The sequence below is a fragment of the Lissotriton helveticus genome, chromosome 6 (genome assembly GCF_964261635.1).
Source record: "Lissotriton helveticus chromosome 6, aLisHel1.1, whole genome shotgun sequence".
NCBI lineage: Eukaryota > Metazoa > Chordata > Amphibia > Caudata > Salamandridae > Lissotriton > Lissotriton helveticus.
Window position 1 is genome coordinate 425,463,269 of NC_136067.1, and position 20,970 is coordinate 425,484,238.

Consider the following 20,970-nt stretch of genomic DNA (forward strand, 5'->3'; position numbering starts at 1 on the left):
TCTCTCCACCTTTCTCCCTGTGAAATCCATCCTCCTACTCCTTGGCTGGAGGTAGTCCTACATTTGTGGGAACATGTAGGCCAAATAAAGATCTACAGGGTACCCTAGAGAGGAGATGAACTCAAGCCAAGCACTGGTAACAAGCAAACTGCTCGAATGCACTACTGAATGTCCACATAGGTGTTGAAAGGGGAGCCTACAGTCATGTTCTGGAAAGAATGTGGTGATGGTCACTGTTGGCGTTGGGGGTGTTAAAGGCTTTCCCCTTGTTATGTTCTCCATGGTCCACCATGTCATCTCCTTCTGCACTGCGTGCGTCACAACCACTAGATCCTCCCAACTGCCTGTAGCTTGTGACCATTGCTCCTGTAGCCATTCTTGAATGGGTCTCATGTGGAGACGTACATTGGGTACCAGGTGGATGCATGATGCCATCATCCCCATGATCTTGCTCGCAGTCCTCACTGTCTGAGCGTGTCCCTTCCGGTAGAGGAGAGTTTCCTTCACCAGCGCCCTCGCCCTCTTCTCGCTGGCAAACACCTTGCCCTGTAAGGTGTTGATCTGTGCTCCCAGGAAGATCTTCACTTGTTCCGGCTCCATTGATGATTTCTTCCAATGGATGGAGAACCCCAGGCTTATGAGCGTGTTAGTCACTGTATGTGCGTGCTGCTTGCATTTCTGGTATGAATTTGCTTTCACCAGCCAGTCGTCCAGGTAAGGGTATACGTGTATTCCTTGCCTTCGTAGGTGCGCTGAGACTGCTGCGAGGCACTTTGTGAAGACCCTTGGCGCTGATTTTAGCCCGAAGGCTAGTGTCCTGAACTGGTAGTGGCTTTCTCCGATGGTGAACCTGAGCATATGCTTGTGCTTTCTGTTCATTGGGATGTGCAGGTAGGCGTCTTTGAGGTCTATTGTGACCATGAAGTCCCCGATCTGCAATTGCGGGAGCACCTCTTGCAGGGAGGTCATTTTGAATTTTTGCGTTCTTATGAATTTGCTCAGGAACCTTAGGTCCAGGATGGGTCTCATTGTCTCGTCTACCTTTGGCACCAGGAAGTACGTTGAGTATATTCCTGTGTTTCTTTCCTTGAAGGGTACCCGTTCTATGGCCTGCTTCCGCATGAGTTCCTTTGCCTCTTCCTGAAGACACTCTAGCTGTTTGCTTGCTAGTTGTTTTCTCTTTGGTTTTCTGCTTATTGGCCTCCCCTCCAACTCTATGCAGTAACCGAATTGGATGATGTTGAGGATCCATTTGTCTGATGTGATTTTTCTCCATTCCTGGAGGTAAAATCTTAACCTTCCTCCCACTGGTGTTATGTGGTCGTAGATGTCTAGCTTGTCTTGATCCCTCTGTACGTGCTGCCCCCTGGGATCTTTTCTGTGGGTGGGCGCACAGAGTTTTTTGAAGTCACTTAGAGGCGGGCTGCTGTCCCCCTCTTCTATTCTGGCCACGTCCATTTCCTCTCCCTCGAAAGGACTGGCCTCTTTGTTGGTATTGCCAGGACTGCTTCTGCTGACCCTGCGAGTCTGTCTGGTGCGTTTGTTGAAAAGCCTGTTGTGATGTACCTGGCTGGTTTCAACCTCTCCCGCCAGGCCTCCGTGACGGGGTGCCCCTTTTGTTGCCTCTGAACTGCAATGCTCCCATGGACCTTGCTGTTTCGTTATCCTTCAATTGGCTGAGCTTCTCATCAACTGTTCCGAAAAGCGTGTCGCCGTTGAACGGTGTGTTCAGAATGCTGTGTTGCACCTCTGCTTTGAAACCTGAGATCCTTAGCCATGCGTGTCTTCTTTCAGTGACACCCATCATCATGAGCCTGCTGGTGGTGTCTGCTCCATCCAGGGCTGTCTTAAGGCAAGAATTTGCCGCGTTCTTCCCTTCAACCAGTTTTTCGGCATTCTGCCTGGCATCCTGGGGCAGGTCCTTCACCAACTGCCCCAGCTCCTCCATGATCTGGTACATGTGTCTGTTTATCAGGGCGTTGGAGTTAGCCATGCGCCTGTGGGTCGCAGCATTCCGTTCGATCCTTTTGCCCACCAGATCCATCCTTTTGCTCTCCTTATCCGGTGGTGGTCCAGAGGTAGTGGGTACGTTAAACCTCTTCCTTGCTGTGGCCGTGATAATGGAGTCCGCGGAGACCATCCCCTGAATGTAGGGTGGGTCTTTTGAGGAATGTTTGTATTTCTTCTCAGTTCTGGGAGTTACTGCCTTGCATGTTGTGGGCTCCCTGAATGCTTCCTTCCCCTGGGCCAAGACGCTGTCGAGCATTGGCAGGTACTGGCTCTTTGTTTGTGTTGGGAGCAATGTCTCTAGAAGGAAGTCTGCTTTCTGCTTCTCTTCGTCGAGCTTGAGCTTGAGCGCCGCTGCGGCAGACCTTATCACCGAGTTGTAGGCCCCGATGTCGTCCGGCAGCGAGGGCCTCGAGGGATACGTGTCGACCGCCTCCTACGGGCTGTCGGTCTCGACAATCCAGGTAATCCACCTCCTGTAGGTCAGAGGGGGACGACTCTGCGTCCGTCCTGCTGTCCTCCTCCTCCCCATAGTTGTAACTGTCGTAGGGATTCTCGTACTCTTCCTGGTAGTCGACCACCTCGACGCCCGGGTCTTGTTCTTCGGTGACCTAGTCTTCCTCCTCGACCACCTCCACCACCGGTGGCTTGGTCTTGTGAGGGATCGTGAAAGCTTTCATCTTTGTGTCGAATTCTTTCTTCTGCTGCACGATGTTTTCCATTTCAGCTTCGAGGCGCCTTCTCTTTTTCTCCATCTCGGCCGCATGTTCCGCGTCGGATGGTTCGGCCGCTCTTTTTGGCGGTTGGCTCGGCGCCGTGCCTTTCGGTGCCGAAGTTGGACGTCTACGTCGAACAGGATTTTGGGTCTCTGGTCGGCAGTTTAGGGTCCTTGTCCCTCTGCGTCGATCGATCCTTTTCGGGTACGATTTTAGACGACTTCTGCTGTTCAACAGCTCTCGGCGCCGGGGACTCCTTCTCAGAGGATCCGCTGGGCCTGTGAGTGCTCGCGGACGCCTGGTGCTTCGGCGCTTTCGAGGCCTTGCCCTCGTTTTTTCGAGACTGTCTCTCGTGTTCTTGGGGGTCAGAGAGTCTCCTACCTTATCAGAAGTCTTCGTGTAATCGGTCTCTACAACCGTGTAGCTGTCTTCGGCGGCAGCGTTGTCCTCTTCCTCGGAAGACATCCCCAGATCGTAGAGGGGCGGAGTCGGGGCCTTCCCCTGCAGGGTGGCGTGCGCTACCCTCTGTCTCTCTCTCACACGAAGGGTCTTCGGGGTGAAGGCAGAGCAGGCGTTGCAGTCCTCGCTTTCGTGATTCACCGGTAGACAAAGGTTGCATACCGGGTGCTGGTGCTTCTGCGCGTACTTGTGGTGGCAGTTACGGCAGAACTTGAACGGCGTGTTGTCCATCATCGAGCGCTCAGGGCCTCCCTGGTCGCGTGTTCGTCGACGGTCGTAGAGGATCTCGATGAATTCGCCTTTTCCTTTGCTGACTCCTCGTCGATGAAGTCCCCTGGAGACTTCAGATGACTTTCCTTTGTGATTTCTGTATTTTCCTTTCTTCTTTCTCCAAAAATGTCTGGAGCCCACACGGGAACGATCCAGACCCGACCGCGGAAAAAAAGAATCTGAAGATGGCGCCCAAGAGTGGGAGCTTCCGCAGTAAGCATGCCGACGTCACCGGAAATGCACCCAAGGAGGTGCGACGCCGACGCCCACCTGGGCTACAAAAAAAAACACAAAGAAAAGACTACGAATCCGGACCCAACCACAAGACCGCGGAATAATGCACAGCATAGTGAATCCAGAATGATTCACGCTGCAAAAGCAGGGTCCTTTGAAGAATCTTTGTACTTCTCAGTGTCACAGCTTTGCATACTGCTGGCTCCAGAAAAGACTATTCCCTGGTCCAACACACTAGGGAGCATGGGCAGGAATTGGCTCCTGGTCTGTTGAGGCAGGAGAGTTCCCAGGAGGAAGCATGCCTTGGGCTTCTCCTCCATAAGTCTGTGCAGCCTTCTGCATGACCATATTGTAGATCCCTATGTCGTCTGGTGGCAAAGGCCTCGATGGGTAAGTATCTACACCCTCTTCCGGTGATTCTGCGTCTAGATCTTACATTCCACGTCTTGTGCCTCAGAGGAAGTAGAGTCTCGGTAGGATGCAGACCTTCGTTGCCTTCTCCCTCAAAGTAGCAGTCCTCTTCTCCCAGTTGCTAAACTGGTTCGGGCATTTGGCAGTTCCGCATCTTCGTCGTCCATTTCGACATCGACTTGCGGCATGATGGTGTATCCGCTCATCTTCTCGAAGTCCTTCTTCCGCTGTAGGATGCTTGCCATTTTGGCCTCCAGCCTCCTCCATCTCCATGGCATGTTCGGCGTAGAGGGTTGGAGCACTTCTCTTAGAGGACATCGGTCCTTCTTTCATAGGCACTGACGTGTCCCTCGAGGGCAACCTTCGAAGTTTGAGGGTCTTTGCTGTTTGGGAGTCCTTCTCGAAGGATCTGCTCGGCTGACTGTCCCTGGAGGCTGTTGCTTTCGTCGAATGTTTCATCGGCAGAACTCCCTTCGAGGACTTAGCTTCACTTCTAAGAGTGTCGCTCGAGGCTTTTGCTTCACTCTTTAGAGTGTCGCTTGGCTGTTTAGGGGTCGACGACTCCCTTACCTCCTTCAAAGTCTTATGTACCTAGACAACCGTGCAGTCTTCCTGTCCTTTGGCGAGGTTGTCCTCTACTCCCCTGTAGAGGCCCAAGTCACGGAGCAATGGAGGTGGCCTCTGCATGTTGTGGTTCGCCCTTCTCTGCCTCTCCCTTACTCTGAGGGTCTTGGGTGTAAACACTGAGCAAGCGTTGCAGTCCTCGCTTCTGTGGTCGAGCGGCAGGCAGAGGTTGCAGACTGGATGCTGGATCCTTCTGGGCGTACGTGGTGGCAATTGGTGCAAAACTTTAACAGTGTTTTGTTCATCCACGCGCTCAGGGAGCCCCCTGAGTGCGCACTCAGTCGAACGTCGAGGTTTCGTTCATTAAACTTCGACCTCATCGCTACGGGTCCCTGACCTCTAGTCCGGTGTAGTTTGAAAACGTGATTCTTCGTCAAATATCTTCTATTTTGCTTAAATTCCTCTTCCAAACTCTGGAACTCTTCAACAACGATCCAGACCCAACAGCGGAAAAAAGAATCTTAAGATGGCGACCAAATGTGGGAGCTTCCGCAGGAAGCGAGTCTACGTCACGTACGACACCAAATGGTGGGATGTAGACGCCCACCTGGGTCATGAGACAAAGAAAGACAATTCCGGACCCAACCGCCAGATGGCGGAATAATGCACAGCATAGTGAATCCAGAAAGATTCACGCTGCAAAACAGATCCTTCAAAAATGTCTGCATTGTATGTTTCTCCCATAGGATAACATACCCGCTGTCAAGGCTCAAACATCGAAATATGTTTTAGATTGGAATTTTTCTAATCCTCCAAAAATTGATAACTCAAAATACTCACCTGATTCCAATGATCCTGGTGTATAAAGTTAGAGATCAGTTGTATTTTTCCAAATTGGTCTCTAATTTCTTCACAAGTGTCTTTTGACTGTACAACAAATGCTCAACACTACCCTCCGATAAGCCAAACTGCTTGACCACACTACCACAAATAGAGCATTTGGGATTATTAATTCAAGCCCCGTAAACCAATAAAGGTAGTTTATTATTTTAATGTGTGCTTTACAGTGGGCCTACTACATGAAAAGCCAGCTTCCTCTAGCTCTGTAAAGCAACTGATCCAAGGAACCAACCCCATTATACATGGGAATGTAGTGCTGGAATGCCAACAGCGAAAAGGTGAGCAGATTCTTGTTCTACCCATAACCAGATGCCCTCCTTACCTGCACACAAAATGGCATTATACTGGTCAAAAAATTCCAGGGCTACAGCCTGCTTAATGGTACGACAAAGTTCAAGTTCAGGCATTTGTATAGCGCACTACTCACCCAGAGGGTCTCAAGGCGCTTGGGAAGGGGGTTATTTGTCGAATAGCCATGTTTTAAGTTCTTTTCTGAAGGCGATTTGGTTTTGAGTAAGGCGGAGGTGAGTGGGGAGTGAGTTCCAGGTCTTGGCAGCAAGGAATGAGAATGATCTGCCACCCATGGTGGATCTTCGGATGCGCGGGACAGCGGCGAGGGCTTGAATGGACGATCTTAGTTGGCGGGTGGGTTTGTAGAATGACAGTCGAGTGTTGAGGCATTCGGGTCCTAGATTGTAGAGGGCTTTGTGTGCGTGGGTGAGAAGGCGGAAAGTAATTCTTTTGTTGACGGGAAGCCAGTGAAGGTCTTTTAAGTGTCCTGAGATGTGATCTTGGCGAGGGACGTCTAATATGAGTCTCGCTGATGCGTTTTGGATGCGTTGGAGTTTTTTCTGTAATTTTGCTGTGATTCCGGCGTAGAGGGTGTTTCCATAGTCCAGTCTACTCGTGACCAGTGCGTGGGTGACAGTCTTTCTAGTCTCGAGGGGGATCCAGCGGAAGATCTTTTTGAGAATGCGAAGTACGTTGAAGCAGGAGGATGAGACTGCGTTGACTTGTCTGGACATCGAGAGAGAGGAGTCTAGGATGAAGCCAAGGTTACGTGCATGGTCTGTGGGTGCTGTGCCCAGAGCGGAAGGCCACCAAGAGTCGTCCCAGGCAGTGGGGGAAGATCCTAGGATGAGCACCTCTGTTTTGTCTGAGTTGAGCTTTAGGCGGCTATGATTCATCCATTCGGCTACATCTTTCATGCCTTCGTGAAGATTCGTTTTGGCGGTGTTGGAGTCTTTGGTGAGGGAAAGGATAAGCTGGGTGACGTCGGCATAAGAGATGATGTTAAGGTTGTGTTGGCGAGCGATAGAAGCGAGTGGACTCATGTAAACGTTGAAGAGGGTGGGACTGAGAGAAGATCCTTGTGGTACGCCACAGATGACTTCGGTGGCTTCAGAGTTGAAAGGGGGAAGTCGGACTCTTTGGGTTCTCCCAGCGAGGAATGAGGTGATCCAGTTCAAGGCTTTTCCTTGTATTCCAATGTTGCTGAGGCGTTGTATAAGGGTACTGTGGCAGACTGTCGAAAGCGGCGGAGAGGTCAAGTAGAATGAGGGCCACTGTTTCACCAGTAGATTTCGGATGTCGTCAGTAGCTGCAATTAGGGCAGTTTCGGTGCTGTGTTTGGCTCTAAATCCGGATTGGGATGGGTCTAGGGAGTTGTTGGATTCAAGGAAGGCGGCGAGCTGGCTGTTGACTGCTTTCTCGGTGACTTTGGCTGGGAATGGGAGGAGGGAGATGGGCCGGTAATTTTTAAGTTCAGAGGGGTCTGCTGTGGGTTTCTTCAGGAGGGCGCTGAGTTCGGCGTGTTTCCAGCTTTCTGGAAAGGTGGCTGAGTTGAATGAGCAGTTGATGACATCACGGAGATGGGGTGCGATGATGGGAGTCTGCTTTGTTGAAGATGTGGTGGGGGCAGGGATCAGTAGGCGATCCAGAGTGGATTGAGTTCATTAGGCGGATGGTTTCTTCAGTTGTGATTGGGTTCCAGGCGCTAAGGGTGTTAGATGGTGGGGTTGTATCTGAGGGGGGTGGGGAGGGATGAACGCTGTGAGTGTTCTTAAAGCTGTTGTGGATGTCGGCAATTTTGTTGTAGAAGGAGGATAACGCGTTGCAAAGGTCTTGGGAAGGAGTGAGGTCGTTGGATGCTGCAGTGGGGTTGGTGAATTCTTTAACGATGTTGAAGAGTTCCTTGCTGTTGTGGGAGTTGTAGTCGAGGCGATCCTTGAATGCTGATTTCTTGGCGGATCGGATCAGTTGGTGGTGTATTCGGGTGGATGCCTTAAGTGTGGCCATGTTGTCTATGGTCGGGATTTTTCTCCATGTTTTTTCCAAGGTGCGGCATAGCTTCTTGGATTTTTTAAGGTCATCGTTGAACCAGGGAGCCTTATTGTTGGTTGATTTGATCTGGTGTTTTTTCAGGGGTGCTAATTCGTCAGCACTGTGGGTGATCCATTGCTTGAGATTGGTGGCTGCTTGGCTTGGGTCCAATGAGAGGGTGGGAGGGTTTTGATTGAGTGATGAGAGGAGTTGGTCGGAGGTGATTTTATTCCAGTTTCTCTGAGGAACGGGTTGTGGGCGGTTGTGGTTTAGGGTGGATTTGTAGCTGAAGTTAACACAGCTGTGGTCAGTCCAGTGGATGGCTGTGGTATAATTGAAGGAGATGTGCTTGCTGGAGGTGAAGATAGGGTCGAGCGTGTGTCCGGCTGCGTGGGTGGGGGCGTCAACGAGTTGTTTGAGTCCGAGATTGGCCAAGTTGTCCAGAAGGGAGGTGGTGTTGCTGTCGTGTTTGTTTTCAAGGTGGTAGTTGAAGTCGCCTAAAAGAATGTAGTTATCGGAGGCGAGGGCATGTGGGCTGACGAAGTCCGTGATGACATCGTTGAATTGGGTGCGTGTGCCTGGGGGCCTGTAGATGAGGGTGCCTCTAAGTGTGGTCCTAGGGTCTGTGTGGATTTGAAAGTGGAGATGTTCTGCGGATGTAAGATTATCATCGGTGCTGGTCGTGACTTTGATGGTGTTCTTGTGGACGATGGCGATGCCTCCTCCTGTTTGGTTGATGCGATCTTTGCGGGTAATCTTGTATCCGTCCGGTATGGTTATGGCGATGTCGGGTGCTGATGTGTTCATCCATGTTTCTGTAAGGAAGGCGATGTCAGGTGAAGCAGTGTCGAGTTGGTCCCAGAGTTCCGTAGCGTGTCTGTGGACCGATCGGGTGTTGATTAGGATGCACTTCAGGTGGTTAGCGTCGGGGCGGTGTGTGGCGGAGGAGTTTTTGGTGATGGTCCTGGAGCAATTGAACTTGCAGGAGAGGCAGGTGAATGGACCATGGGTACGTCCTGGGGTGGCTAAGCAGCATTGTGGTGTGCGTCCGGCGTTGAGGGCGAGGAGGGACGCGGCATCATATGTGATTGTAGTGGACTGGGTACGGCGGGGGCCAGGGGGTCTGGCGCTGGGCGCGGTCCAGGCGCGGACGGGCGTAGACTGGCTTACCTTTGGCGCACCTTCGGCGCGACTGGGGCGCGTTCGCTGCGCGTGAACGCTGCGCGTAAGGTCATCTGTCATATGTGGATAGGGGGAGGGGCGAGGGAGGAGCAGCAGGGAGGCGGGGTGGAGAGTCGGGGAGGGAAGGCAGGACAACAACAATCTTCGCAAAATGGCAGTAAGCCAACAGCGATCTGGGTTGTGAATAGCAGGCACAGTTCAATTAATGCAGGCAGCAGCAATAGAGGAGCGTTGCAGCGCGTTAAGGGACACTAGCGCTATGCAAATTATATTAAAGCGCACGAGGGTGAAATACAAATAAATGTAGATAAATATATAAATAATGCTTCTTAGCTGCGGTGGTCTACAGGGAACATACTCCGTCTGGCGTGTAGTTAGGGAGCAGCGTGGAGAGGAGCGACCGCTTCTGAGGGTTCAGGACGGTCAGGATGTTACCTACCCAGTTCGCATCAGTTCTTGGCATGTAGAGCTGTAAATCCACGTGCTTTACATACTCCTGCCATCTAGTACTGGGTCCAGAGGTTTGCACTTTCTTTTTCTTCTAAGAAGTCTTTCCAGTCACAAGGTAGGAGACTCCTCCCTTCGGTGACTCCATTGTTAGATTGTTTTCTCGCAGAGGGGAAGAACGGAGTCAGAAAGATTAGAATAGAGATGTACATGTATATAAAGTAACTGCAAGAGGTAGTGGAACCCCAGTGGGTGCATGTGAATCTACAGCTCTACATGCCAAGAACAGATGCTTACGGGGCAAGTAACATTATCAGTTAGAGGCATGTGAGCTGTAGTTCATGCGCTTTGCATATACAGCAGTATTCTCCCAAAGCGGTGGCTAACCTGTAGATGTTGCAGTTGTTTGAAAGAGTGTCCCAAGTATTGCCTGGCCTACACTCGCTTGTTGTCTCGCCAACACATCTACACAATAGTGATTAGAGAATGTGTGTGGTGTAGACCATGTTGCAGCTTTCCAGATGTCAGCTATGGGGAGTTTTCCTATGAAAGCCATAGTAGCCCCTAGCTTGCCAGTGGAATGTGCTCTAGGGGATATAGGTAAAGTTCTCTTTGCTTATGCATAGCATGTCTGAATACATTTAACTATCCACAGAGCAATATCGTTTTTTTACGAAATGGTTCTTTCTATGTACTACAAAAATGCTCGTTTAACATCCAATGTGTGTAGAGCGAGTTCTGCCACTGATTTCGGTTGAGGAAAGAACACAGGCCACTCAACACATTGGTTGATGTGCAAGGCAGATCCCACCTTGGGGTTAGTGCGAAGGAACACTTTGTTTTGGTGGACTTGACAAAATGGTTCCTCTATGGTTAGTGCCTGAAGCTCACCCCCTCTCCTCAGTGATGTAATAGCGATGAGGAAAGCAACTTTTCAAGTGAGAAATTGCAGTTTACATTTGTGCAATGTCTCAAAGGGTGGAAGTCTTGGTGGAATAACTTTTGAGTCCTTTAATAAAAGCCTTGATAACGGTTACTCTGAAAAGGGACAGAGGCGGTCTATTTTGAAGGTATGCAGCCATTGCAGCGAGATTTAACCGTACGGATGTGTAAGCCAATCTTGACTGCTGTAAATTTAGTAAATAAATTATATATTTTAAATGGATTCATCTAGCGGGTTTATATGGTTGTTGTTACAATATCAAATAAACTGCTTCTATTTAGCTGCGTGGTAAGCTCCTGTAGTAGGCCTCCTGGACTCTAATGATAATCATAGTCTGGTGGAAAGTTCAGATAGCCAAACTGAGTTCAGGTGCCAGATCGCTAGGTTGAGATCTTTGGGATGTGGGTGTCATCTCACCATGGTTCTGTGTGAGGAGACTGGGTGTGAGATGTCGTTTTTGATGAGGAACTACCGAGAGCTCCAACAGGGTAGTGGAACAAGGACATACCCATGTGGGAGCAACTAAGAACAGTGAGAGGGAGGTTTGTTTGAGCTTCCGAACCACTAGTGGAATGAGTGGGAAAGGCAGAAAAGCTCAGGCAAATATCCCGGACCAGTTAATCCATAGTGAATTGCCTATGCACAATGGGTGTGGATACCTGGCGGCAAAGTTTGGGCATTTTGGTGTGTTTCGGACAGATCTATTTGTGGAAACTCCACATTTGAAAGAATGGGAAGAGAACTTGAGGGTGAAGTTCCCACTCGTGAATCTGTGGTCTCTGCCTGCTGAGAAGATCTGTGATCCGATTGTTTATTATAAGTGTCCTCAGCTTGTTGGTGTGAGTTTTAATGCCGGAATAGGTCCAGTTTTGGGATTGATGACGACAACTTTGTTTCGGGTCCGGGTTTGGAAGGTGGGATTTCGAAACGATGCTATTGGAGTAGGAGCTGTTTTGTCTTACGATGCCAATATCTTAGAAGCCGATGTTTGTCGCCAAAGCGTTCGAATCCAAAGATTATTTCGGAACATAGAGGATTGTCACCACAACGTGTTTTGGTATCGGTGGCGATTGTTTCTGCTCAGGGCCCAAACAGGGCTGACTTGAACCGGAAGGCTTTGATGTCTGTTGCAGGGCATTTGAAAATCTGTTATTGGTGCAGACCTTGGCCCGAAGGCAGAGGAGGGACCGGAGCCTTTTTCTTGGGCAGAGGTAAAGTTTGAGGCAGGGGAGCATCAGTACTCACAGTACGGTGACCCTGCGAAATGTCTTCATCCATTTCGGAGTCAGCCTCTGACACTGAAATGGTTTTTTTCCCTGGCTCCTTGCGCATCAAAGACATCTTCTCCAAATAGATCTGGAACAGAGCCACTGTGTTGCATTTTGTGATGTCAAGCCAGATGGTCGCGGAGTGTTGTCTTGGATCGGAAAGATTTGCATGCGACGCAGTTAGTGGTGCTCTGGGGTGAAGCACACTTCGTGCGAGACGGTGCGCGGGTACTTGGCGTGGCACAGAGGACAACATTTAAATGGAGTCCATTCCATCGACTGCAAAAGCGCTCTACGTGGCTAGGCCTGACATCCTTCCACAAGGTCCCGGGTAAGTGGATTGTGCACCGAGGGGAACCTGAGAAACTGTCAGAGCGCAGTAATTCACGTACAACCCCGATGGCGGAAAAAAGAAATCTAAATGGAGTCAAGGCCCATGTACATCATCACCGAAAGGTGGAGACACCTACCTCAGGACTGGAAAGACTTCTTCCAAGAAAAACAAAGTGCAGACATCCGGACCCAACACTAGATGGCAGGAGTATGCAAGGCATGTGATCTACAGCTCAAATGCCTCAGTTTTTTTTTAAAATAATGTCAGAAAGTTATAAGGTAAAAGCTTGTGAGATTCCTCTTCCAATGAAAGCACACTCAATTCACAATTAATTGGTGCATGTCCAATAGTGTTATCAGGCATTTTATCAAATACTTAACTTCGCATATTTACTATTCTCCTGCACATCAGCACACTTCAATCCTACAATCCTCCTCCATGATAGTTATCAAACCCTTTTCGGGTTTCCTTGTGCATAGCTGAATGTATTTTCTTATTTCTAAGATTATGGGTTATCCAGAATAATCACAAACATGACCAGATTTTGCTGCTTGGTCTTTTAAAGACGCCCCAGAAAATGAAATGTGAAAACATATTGAGCACCGCAAGGACTACAAAAATAGGCAGCTGGAATTGATAAGATGTAATCAGTTTTGAAGTAGGTAAGTATAAGAATGACAACCCTGCTTAAAAAATGCCCAACTTCCAGCAGCAAGTTTAGCAACCACACAGCAACCCATGGTTATAATCTAGCTCACTCCTTACCCAAGTGCGACGGAAACCCAAGACTTATTATTAAAGTACTTAATTTCCTTCAGGACTACAAATTAAAGACAAGTCAAAACATACGATTATACATATAAATTAAAAAAAGGCATATAGAAATTGATTTTTTTTTTATTTATGAATCATTTTACAACTGAAATTCTGGGAATTCAAATACAACATCTTTGCCAGTCAGCTTCTTATAGACGCCAGAAAAGGTTTCCACCTGCAAAGAAAGCAAGCATAATGAATACCATAAGCAAATGATCATTATAGCATTCAATAAATAAGCAAAGTGACACCATTTACAATAAGATAGAAGCTGCATGGTTTGCCTTCCCAGTGAACATCATAGACTAACATGAAGGCAACCTCACTAGCTCAAAGGCTATGACAAACTAGGTCAAACAGTCTAGCTATAAATTAGTGCACAACTCCACTGGGTCATCTCTTAAGTGCTACGCAAAAGCAACTTTAGAGAAAAGTTATTCTGTGCAGAGGGCTAATGTTGCAGTGCAAGACCAATCTAAATCCTCAACATAACTCAGATTTTAAACTCCACCAACATTAACCACAAAACGTTACTTGTTACAATTGAGTTTTTTTTTTTTTAACACAGGAAGCTGAGGGACTGGCATCTTCACAACTGACCCGCAGTGTGAAAGGGGGTCTTGGGACCTGCAGCAACCAGAGACGACATGTTTTATTGGGAAAGCGCTGTATTAAAAATTATTGAATAAGGCAGCATTTGTAAGCTAGTTGGTTAGGTCACGTCTAAACACTGGCATCACTAAATCACTGTTTCCATTGAATGCATAATTGTGCACAACTTGAATGTGACTATCAACCTTGCAGTTAGTAGCAACAGTTGAGCGGTGGGTTATGTAAAGAGTTGGGCAAAAAAAAAAAAAAAGTTTTCAAATAGAAAAGGAGTCATGTGCATGGGCTATCTTCCTTAATGGATTGTGGTTGGACACCAACTTATGGAGACGCTTAAATGGTAAAATAAAATCTCAGTTGTTACAGACCTAATATAATCTTAAAGTTGGCGGCGCTAGAGGGCGCACGAGCGAATGGCCGCACTTTAGTGAGGCTCTGGCTGCCTGGTCAGAACTATCCTGAACTTATTCTGTCCTGCAGATGCCCACCTGTAAATCTCAGCGAGTGAGTTGCTGTGCCCTGCAGATCCTGTCCAAGTTTGGAGGCGATCCGACGCCGGACACCGGACTTCGTCGTGTGGGAAGGCTGACCGGGGCGCGCTGCTGCGGAAAGGCGGCGCAATAGCCTGGAGGCGCGACTACGAGAGGCCGGGGCTCGCCACAAGGTAGACAGGCCCTGGACGCGGGGCGGCCCGTCTGGAGAGTGCGGAACCTGCTGATGTTCGGCGGACCTGCTGTGGCGGTGAGTCTTCCCCTTCCACTGGCCACTGCAAACAGCAGAGACACTGAGCGGTGACGCGAAGACTCGCTGGGACTACGCGAAGAGCGGAGGCCTGCCGCCTGCACCGGGAGGTGATTGAGCGGGGCCCCGGGCTTGTTGTGCTGCTTCCCGTTAGCGCCAACGCTCCATCCGAGGGCTCGCCGCTGCTGCTGGCGGTGGATTGAGAAGCGTCAGGAGTCTTCTGGGGGGCACTGTCTTGGGCCGGTCCCTTCACTGGTTGTCGCCCGCCGGCAGCACGGTTAACCTTCTCCCCTGAGCCTCTCCAGCATGGTTCTGAGAGCATACCTACGAGGCAGGGGGACTGCTCGAGCGCACTTTGAGCATACTACGGTCCACATCACCGGCAGACGATATACGACACCCACAGGCGTGTGGGTACTACGCGGTTGTGGAGGTGCCGAGTGTCTGGGGCCCACGGGAGTGCGCACTTATCATTCGCACTGCGGCGAGGCCACGGGCTGAGTGGGACCTCTGACCCCCTCATGAGTGAATGCAGGTAACCTCGATTGCTGGAGCGGAAGTCACTTTATATTGTGGTGCACTCTTGCGTGTTGCTGGACCGCTCCTCGCACAGAAGGGGCCGCCATTTGCGCAACCACTGTTCTGATAATACGGATGCAAAACAGATAGTCGGCGGGCAGTGAGGACCGCGCTAACCGTACCTTTCCGAGCGCCTCTAGCCCCTACAAGAGACGTACAATGGGGAAGAATGACAATAAACAGCCTAAACTCTTTTGAGCCCGCGGCCACTAGAAAACAGCTGCGAGACACGGCGGGCTCTGGTGGTGCCCGTGGACCGGCGGGCACTGAACCCCCCCTCCACGTCCATGACCCCTGAGATGCGCATGATGGAGGAGATGAGACAGGGCTTCGCCACAATAGTGGACAAAGTGGATCGGCTGTCCTCGAGGATGGACGGGGTCGCACAGAAACTGGAGGTCTATGAGGAACGCCTGACGAAGGCAGAGCGACGCATATCGGCCGCGGAGGATACGTCGACGTCCCACGATACCAGACTATCCAGAATGGACAACATACTGCGTGTGATAGCGGCGAAGAATGAGGAGTTAGAGGCGAGGAGTAGACGCAATAACATCCGCGTCATAGGAGTGCCGGAATCCACCAACACAGGACGTATGGAAGAATATGTCGAACGCATCCTCACGACTGCAGTGGGTAGGGAAGCCTTCTCCAGTCAATTTATTGTCGAAAGAGCACAACGTTCTCTAGGTCCACGGCCCGAACCGGGTAGACCGCAGCGGCCTATTATCGCTCGGTTACTCAACTACCGCGACGCGGCACTACGGGCGGCGCGGACGAACGAAAACCTGTCATGTGATGGTGTGAACTTCTCAGTATACCCGGACTTCACCCCTATGGTACAGGAACAGCGGAAGAAGTTCTTAGATGTGAAGAAAAAGCTTAGAGAAATGCAAGTGGACTATGCACTCCTGTACGCTGCGCGACTCAGAGTGACCCATCAGGCCAAACAATATTTTTTCACTAATCCGCAGCAGGTGGAGGACTTTATTAAAAACTCCGTGCTGCTAGAGGAGGCAGGCGAAACGAAGAGGATGGTGGTGTAGACTGAGAACCTTTGGAGAATGCCGGCGACTGACTGTGCCTCTCTGCTATACACTGATTGACCTCATATCATCGATCTGATACTTGATTTGTCCCCTTGAACTTGACCAAGCCCCTGATGGGCTACCTTGTAATGGGATTGAGTTGTAGGTCCAGTGCCACGCAAACGGGATGTGACTGAGTTGGTGAATTTCGTACTGTGGTCCGATAGTTGGGATATCGTTGGAGCGAACAGACTGATGGCACAACTGGTGGAGATGTGCGTTGCAGCTGATAAGGGGACACTCACTTGAATGCCCTGGAGTCTCCCCCACCTGGGGTGGCCGCCATGGAAGATGCTGGCATGTTGGACAGGTTCTAATCTGCAGGGGTAATGTATACCAGGCACCACCCCCCTATCTCTGACTGTTCTCGCATGGCACGAGCGGGGCGGGGCAGGAGGAGATTATCGGGGTGGATTGTTGCGTTCCTCTGATGCCCCCAGAAGGGGATTCCCCACACAGTTTTTTGATGGTTGTTGAACATGGGTTTCGGGGAGGGGGGTGGGGATGTGGTACTGTCAAGATTGGGTTGCTTCAGTGGGAGGGGGGGGGGACTGGGAGCGAGTGCGTTGGCTTGCTGCATACGGGGGGAGGGGGGAGGAAGTATGATTGTTGGGGATTGGGATGTAACTATAGGCACTGTTTTGGGAGATATCACTGACGTGCATACAGACGTTGAAGCTAGTGTGACTGACAGCGTTACGGAATGGGAGATGCGAATGTTTCATACGAAGAGAAGATCTGCACTTGGTACAGTACGACTGAGGGCTGCTAATTTGGACGTGATTCTTTATCATGAGCACGGTGGCTGCAATGGGTGATGATGCATTGGATAACATCTCAATTTTGTCCTGGAATGTACGAGGCCTTAATGATCCCAGGAAATGTAGAAATGTACTTACATACTTAGATAGACATCATGTGCAGATAGCGCTGCTCCAGGAAACTCACTTGGACCCGCGAAGGGACCCTAAATTTGCGTGTAGGTGGCCGCATGTGAGAGAATTCTCTTCATATTCCACGTATTCCAGAGGTACGACCATCTTGATTAACAAAGCACTGCCATTCCAAAAGTTGGGAGCGAGGGTGGACAAGGAGGGGAGGTATGTGCTTTTATGGGGCAGATGGGGCACGGATGTGGTCATGATTGTGAATTGTTATGCGCCCAATGTTGACACCTGATTTCTTCCTGACATTGTGGGGTCATGTACTGGAGGTTGAAGCCGCACACGTTGTCTGGGGGGGGAGGGAGACTTCAACCTATCGCTGATGCCTGTGGCGGATAGGTCAGAAGGGAGTGGCCAATACAACATCAAAGCTCGAGACACACTGCAAGGTATACTATCTGAGGCACGGCTCAGATAGCTGGAGGTTCACGCACCCAGTGGCTAGAGAGGGCACGCACTTCACGGCATACACACGTGCATGGGCGAGACTTGATTACTGCTTTATATCACGGGGTCTAGCCAATGGTGTCATTAAAGTTACCTCGGACCTACTCCGACCACTGCCCAGTCTTGGCTATAATTGTGATGCCTGGACTGCACAAATTGCGACCACCGTGGCGGCTATTCCCCTCTTCTCTTCTTGACCCTGTCTTTAAACATGAACTTGGTGAAGAGATAGAGGCTTTCTTCCCTAGAAATAAGGGGACAGTCGAAAGTGTAGAGACAATTTGGGAAACCTTCAAGGTGACTATCAGAGGTATCACGATTGCTAAGAGCTGCGGGATACTACGGGACTTAGTGCGCACGCTGACTAAACTTGAATCAGAACTTAAAGCCCTTGAGGCGGAGATGGTCCACAACCCTAGCCCTGAACTAGCGCAGGAATTCAGGTCTAAGCTTTCATCCTTTGAGGAAGAGGCTGCCAGGGAGGTGAAGTTCCGGGGCAAATACTGGACGGCTAGGAGATTCTGCGAGGGGGACCGACCGGGGAAGGTACTCGCTGCGCTCACGCGACACCAGCGCTATGCTACCCATATATTGGAAATCGCTGATGGCAAGGGTGGGACCTATCAGGACATGAAACGGATACAAGACACCTTCCTACAGCACTACAAACAATTGTACTCCACGCAGCAGGGAGGCGACGTGGAGTTGGGAGACTTCCTTGATGACATAGCGCTGTGTTGGCTTGGCGACAGTCACAGGGCCTTTCTTGGGTCTCCTTTTGAACTAGACGAGATTAGAGATGCTATCATGTCCCTTAGTAACGGCAAAGCTGCAGGGCTGGACGGCCTTCCAGCTGAATTTTACAAGTGCTACATTGACATCATGGCACCGGTACTGAGGGAAGTCTTTACAGAGTCGCTTGAGGTGGGGATACTACCGGGCTCAATGAGAGAGGTGGCGATTACCTCACTCCTGCAGCCAGGGAAAAATCCATTAGACACCGACTCTTATAGACCCCTTTCGCTTCTGAACTGTGACGCAAAAATTCTTGCCAAAGTGTTGGCGACTAGGCTGTCCCTCCTCATGACTACCCTGGTGCTACCGGATCAGTCTGGTTTTGTGCCAGGTCGAGCGACGTCGCATAACCTTCGCACGCTATTCTCCCTTATCCCCACCATCGCGCCTGAGCTGCCTGTTGCCGCTGTGTTTCTGGACGCCACTAAAGGGTTTGATTCTGTGGAATGGGGCTACCTCATGGCTATTTTGGATAGAATGGGTTTTCCTCAGATTTTAATCTCCTGGGTGAAGCTTCTTTACACTGCCCCGGTTGCCAGGGTCGTCATTAATGGTGTGCTTTCTGAACAAATGCCGATCACAAGAGGGACCAGGCAGGGCTGCCCCCTATCGCCCCTGCTTTTCGCCTTAGCAATCGAGCCACTGGCATGCAGGGTCCGGCAACTACATAAGGCCAGTGCCTTTAACTACCACCAACGGCAGATAGGGATTTCTCTATACGCGGACGACGTTACCCTGTACGTGCGGCACCCACAGCAGAACCTTAACCCAATCCTGAGGGAATTTATTGTTTTTGGAGGCATGTCCGGAGTGCACATTAACTGGAAGAAATCTCAATTCTTCCCCCTCACGGCCTCGGTTGACCATTTCCAATTGGACTACCCCCTGGAATGGTGCAGTTCGGAACTCAGGTACCTGGGCATTGAGATATCGCTCAATAAAGAGGATACTATTCGGCTGAACTATGGCGTGGCAATCTCGCAATTGACAGACAATATTACTCGCTGGTTGGCCCTGCCGCTTTCGATGGCAGGCAGAGCCTCACTGATCAAGATGATAATCCTCCCAAGGTTCCTGTACCTTTTTCAGAATATCCCCTACTACCCGGGCCCCTATTTCTTTAAGAGACTGCGGACTGAACTTCTTCGCTTATTTTGGGGAGGTAAACAACCACGGCTTAGCTGGGCGGTCTGGACACAACCGTACGAAAAGGGTGGGTTTGACGTGCCGGATTTTGCAGCGTACTATCTTAGTGCTCAGGCGCAATACGCCTACCACTGGGCCAGTCCCACTCCCTTTATGCCACAGACTGCGGTTGAAGAATGGATTGCGCATCCGCTTCCGCTTAACGGTATGCTGATGGGAGTGATTGGAGATATTGAGACGCCTGCCACCACAGTCACGTGTACTATCGATGCCTGGAGGAGAGTGACTACTATGCTCGACGCTCCCATGCTCTACTCACCTGCACTCCCCCTAACGTACCACTCGAGACTGTCATTGTTACTAGAAAATGGATTTCGATCTATGTGCAAGCGCATTCACATAAATACATGGGGTGATTTGTTCAAGGACGGGCTATTTCGTAAAAAAGATCAGATATTTCAGGCAGGCCCCCCGACCCCGATGGAGGTGTTTTACTATATTAGGCTTCGTCAGGGTATGCGTGACATACTCCCCAACTTTCCGGATGAACCAGGGGTGGTACTGCCCTTGCACGTACTACTGGTGTCAGATGGGAGGCACATGGTTTCTAAGTTATATAATAACATCCGAGCGCAGCGTCCGCCTGTACGGTCCAAAGCGAGAGACAATTGGAATTCCAAACTGGACGCTGAACTCACTGAAGAGCAATGGTACTATTGCTGCTCGGCCACGGCAAATGTCTCGTCCAGCTGTCGTCTGAAAATCATACACTACACATTTATTCAGAGATTCTATTACACGCCAGTCAGGAAATTGCGATTTCATCTCTCTGATGACAGGTGCGCGAGATGCCGCTCGGAGGGCGCGGGCTTACTTCATCTGGCCTGGGAGTGTGGCGTGATACAGGAGTATTGGACGCAGGTGCATGCGGCGCTCCAGGTTATGATTGCAGGCCCTCTTCCACTAGACCCGGTGCTGATGTTGGGGTATACCAAAGATATACCCAAAACGCACCGACGATTCGTAGATATTGCATTGCTCCTCGCTAAAAGGAGAGTAGCCTGCAGGTGGGGGAGGGGCAGGGCACCAAAATTCAAAGAATGGCTGGATGATCTTACATACTGCCAAGATCAACATGGCATCTATGCAGACTTAATGCCAGCACGTTGCAGGCCCAAAGATATTTGGTCCCCGCTGCAGCTCTACTGGCTGTCCCAGGTGGCTCACAGTGACACCTGCGCGGATGAGGGTCAGACGGCTGAGCAATGAGCAACTTACTGTCGTACGGCGCCCTGATACAACTATAACAGCCCTGGCTGGTGGGGACAGCCTCTCTCTGCTAGTGGAGTGGCGGGCTGCTCAACATTGAGAGTTAGAAGGCTGTGGGAAACCTGCAGTTTGGATACGGTTATCTGCGAGGCACGCGACACAGGCCCCCCCTGGTACACTTATGCGGTGGTCAAGTTGGGACTTTCCATGCACGCAGGGTTTAGGGACTAGGCACATGTAAGGGTACCCCCTAAGGGGGTGGGAACGAATAGTTTTCTTACCTGTCGGTGTAGTTTTGCAGCTTGAAGATCTTTCTGGATTCACTATGCTGTGCATTATTCCGCGGTCTTGTGGTTGGGTCCGGATTCGTAGTCTTTTCTTTGTTTTTTTTTTTTTTTTCTTTGCCCAGGTGGGCGTCGGCGTCACACCCCCTTTTGGGTGTATTTCCGGTGACGTCGGCATGCTTCCTGCGGAAGCTC

At 50.3% G+C, this 20,970-nt stretch overlaps 1 protein-coding gene across 1 annotated transcript in view; it reads right to left on the reverse strand.

Annotated features, from left to right (window-relative positions):
* Positions 1–12,938: 12,938 nt before the first annotated feature.
* The window catches only part of RPS7 (ribosomal protein S7), a 90,287-nt gene continuing 82,255 nt past the window's right edge, over positions 12,939–20,970 (reverse strand). The window contains exon 7 of the mRNA XM_078647867.1: positions 12,939–13,048. Within this exon, the coding sequence (XP_078503993.1) occupies positions 12,971–13,048 (78 nt within the window). The 3' untranslated portion in view covers positions 12,939–12,970. The remainder of the gene's footprint in view (positions 13,049–20,970) is intronic.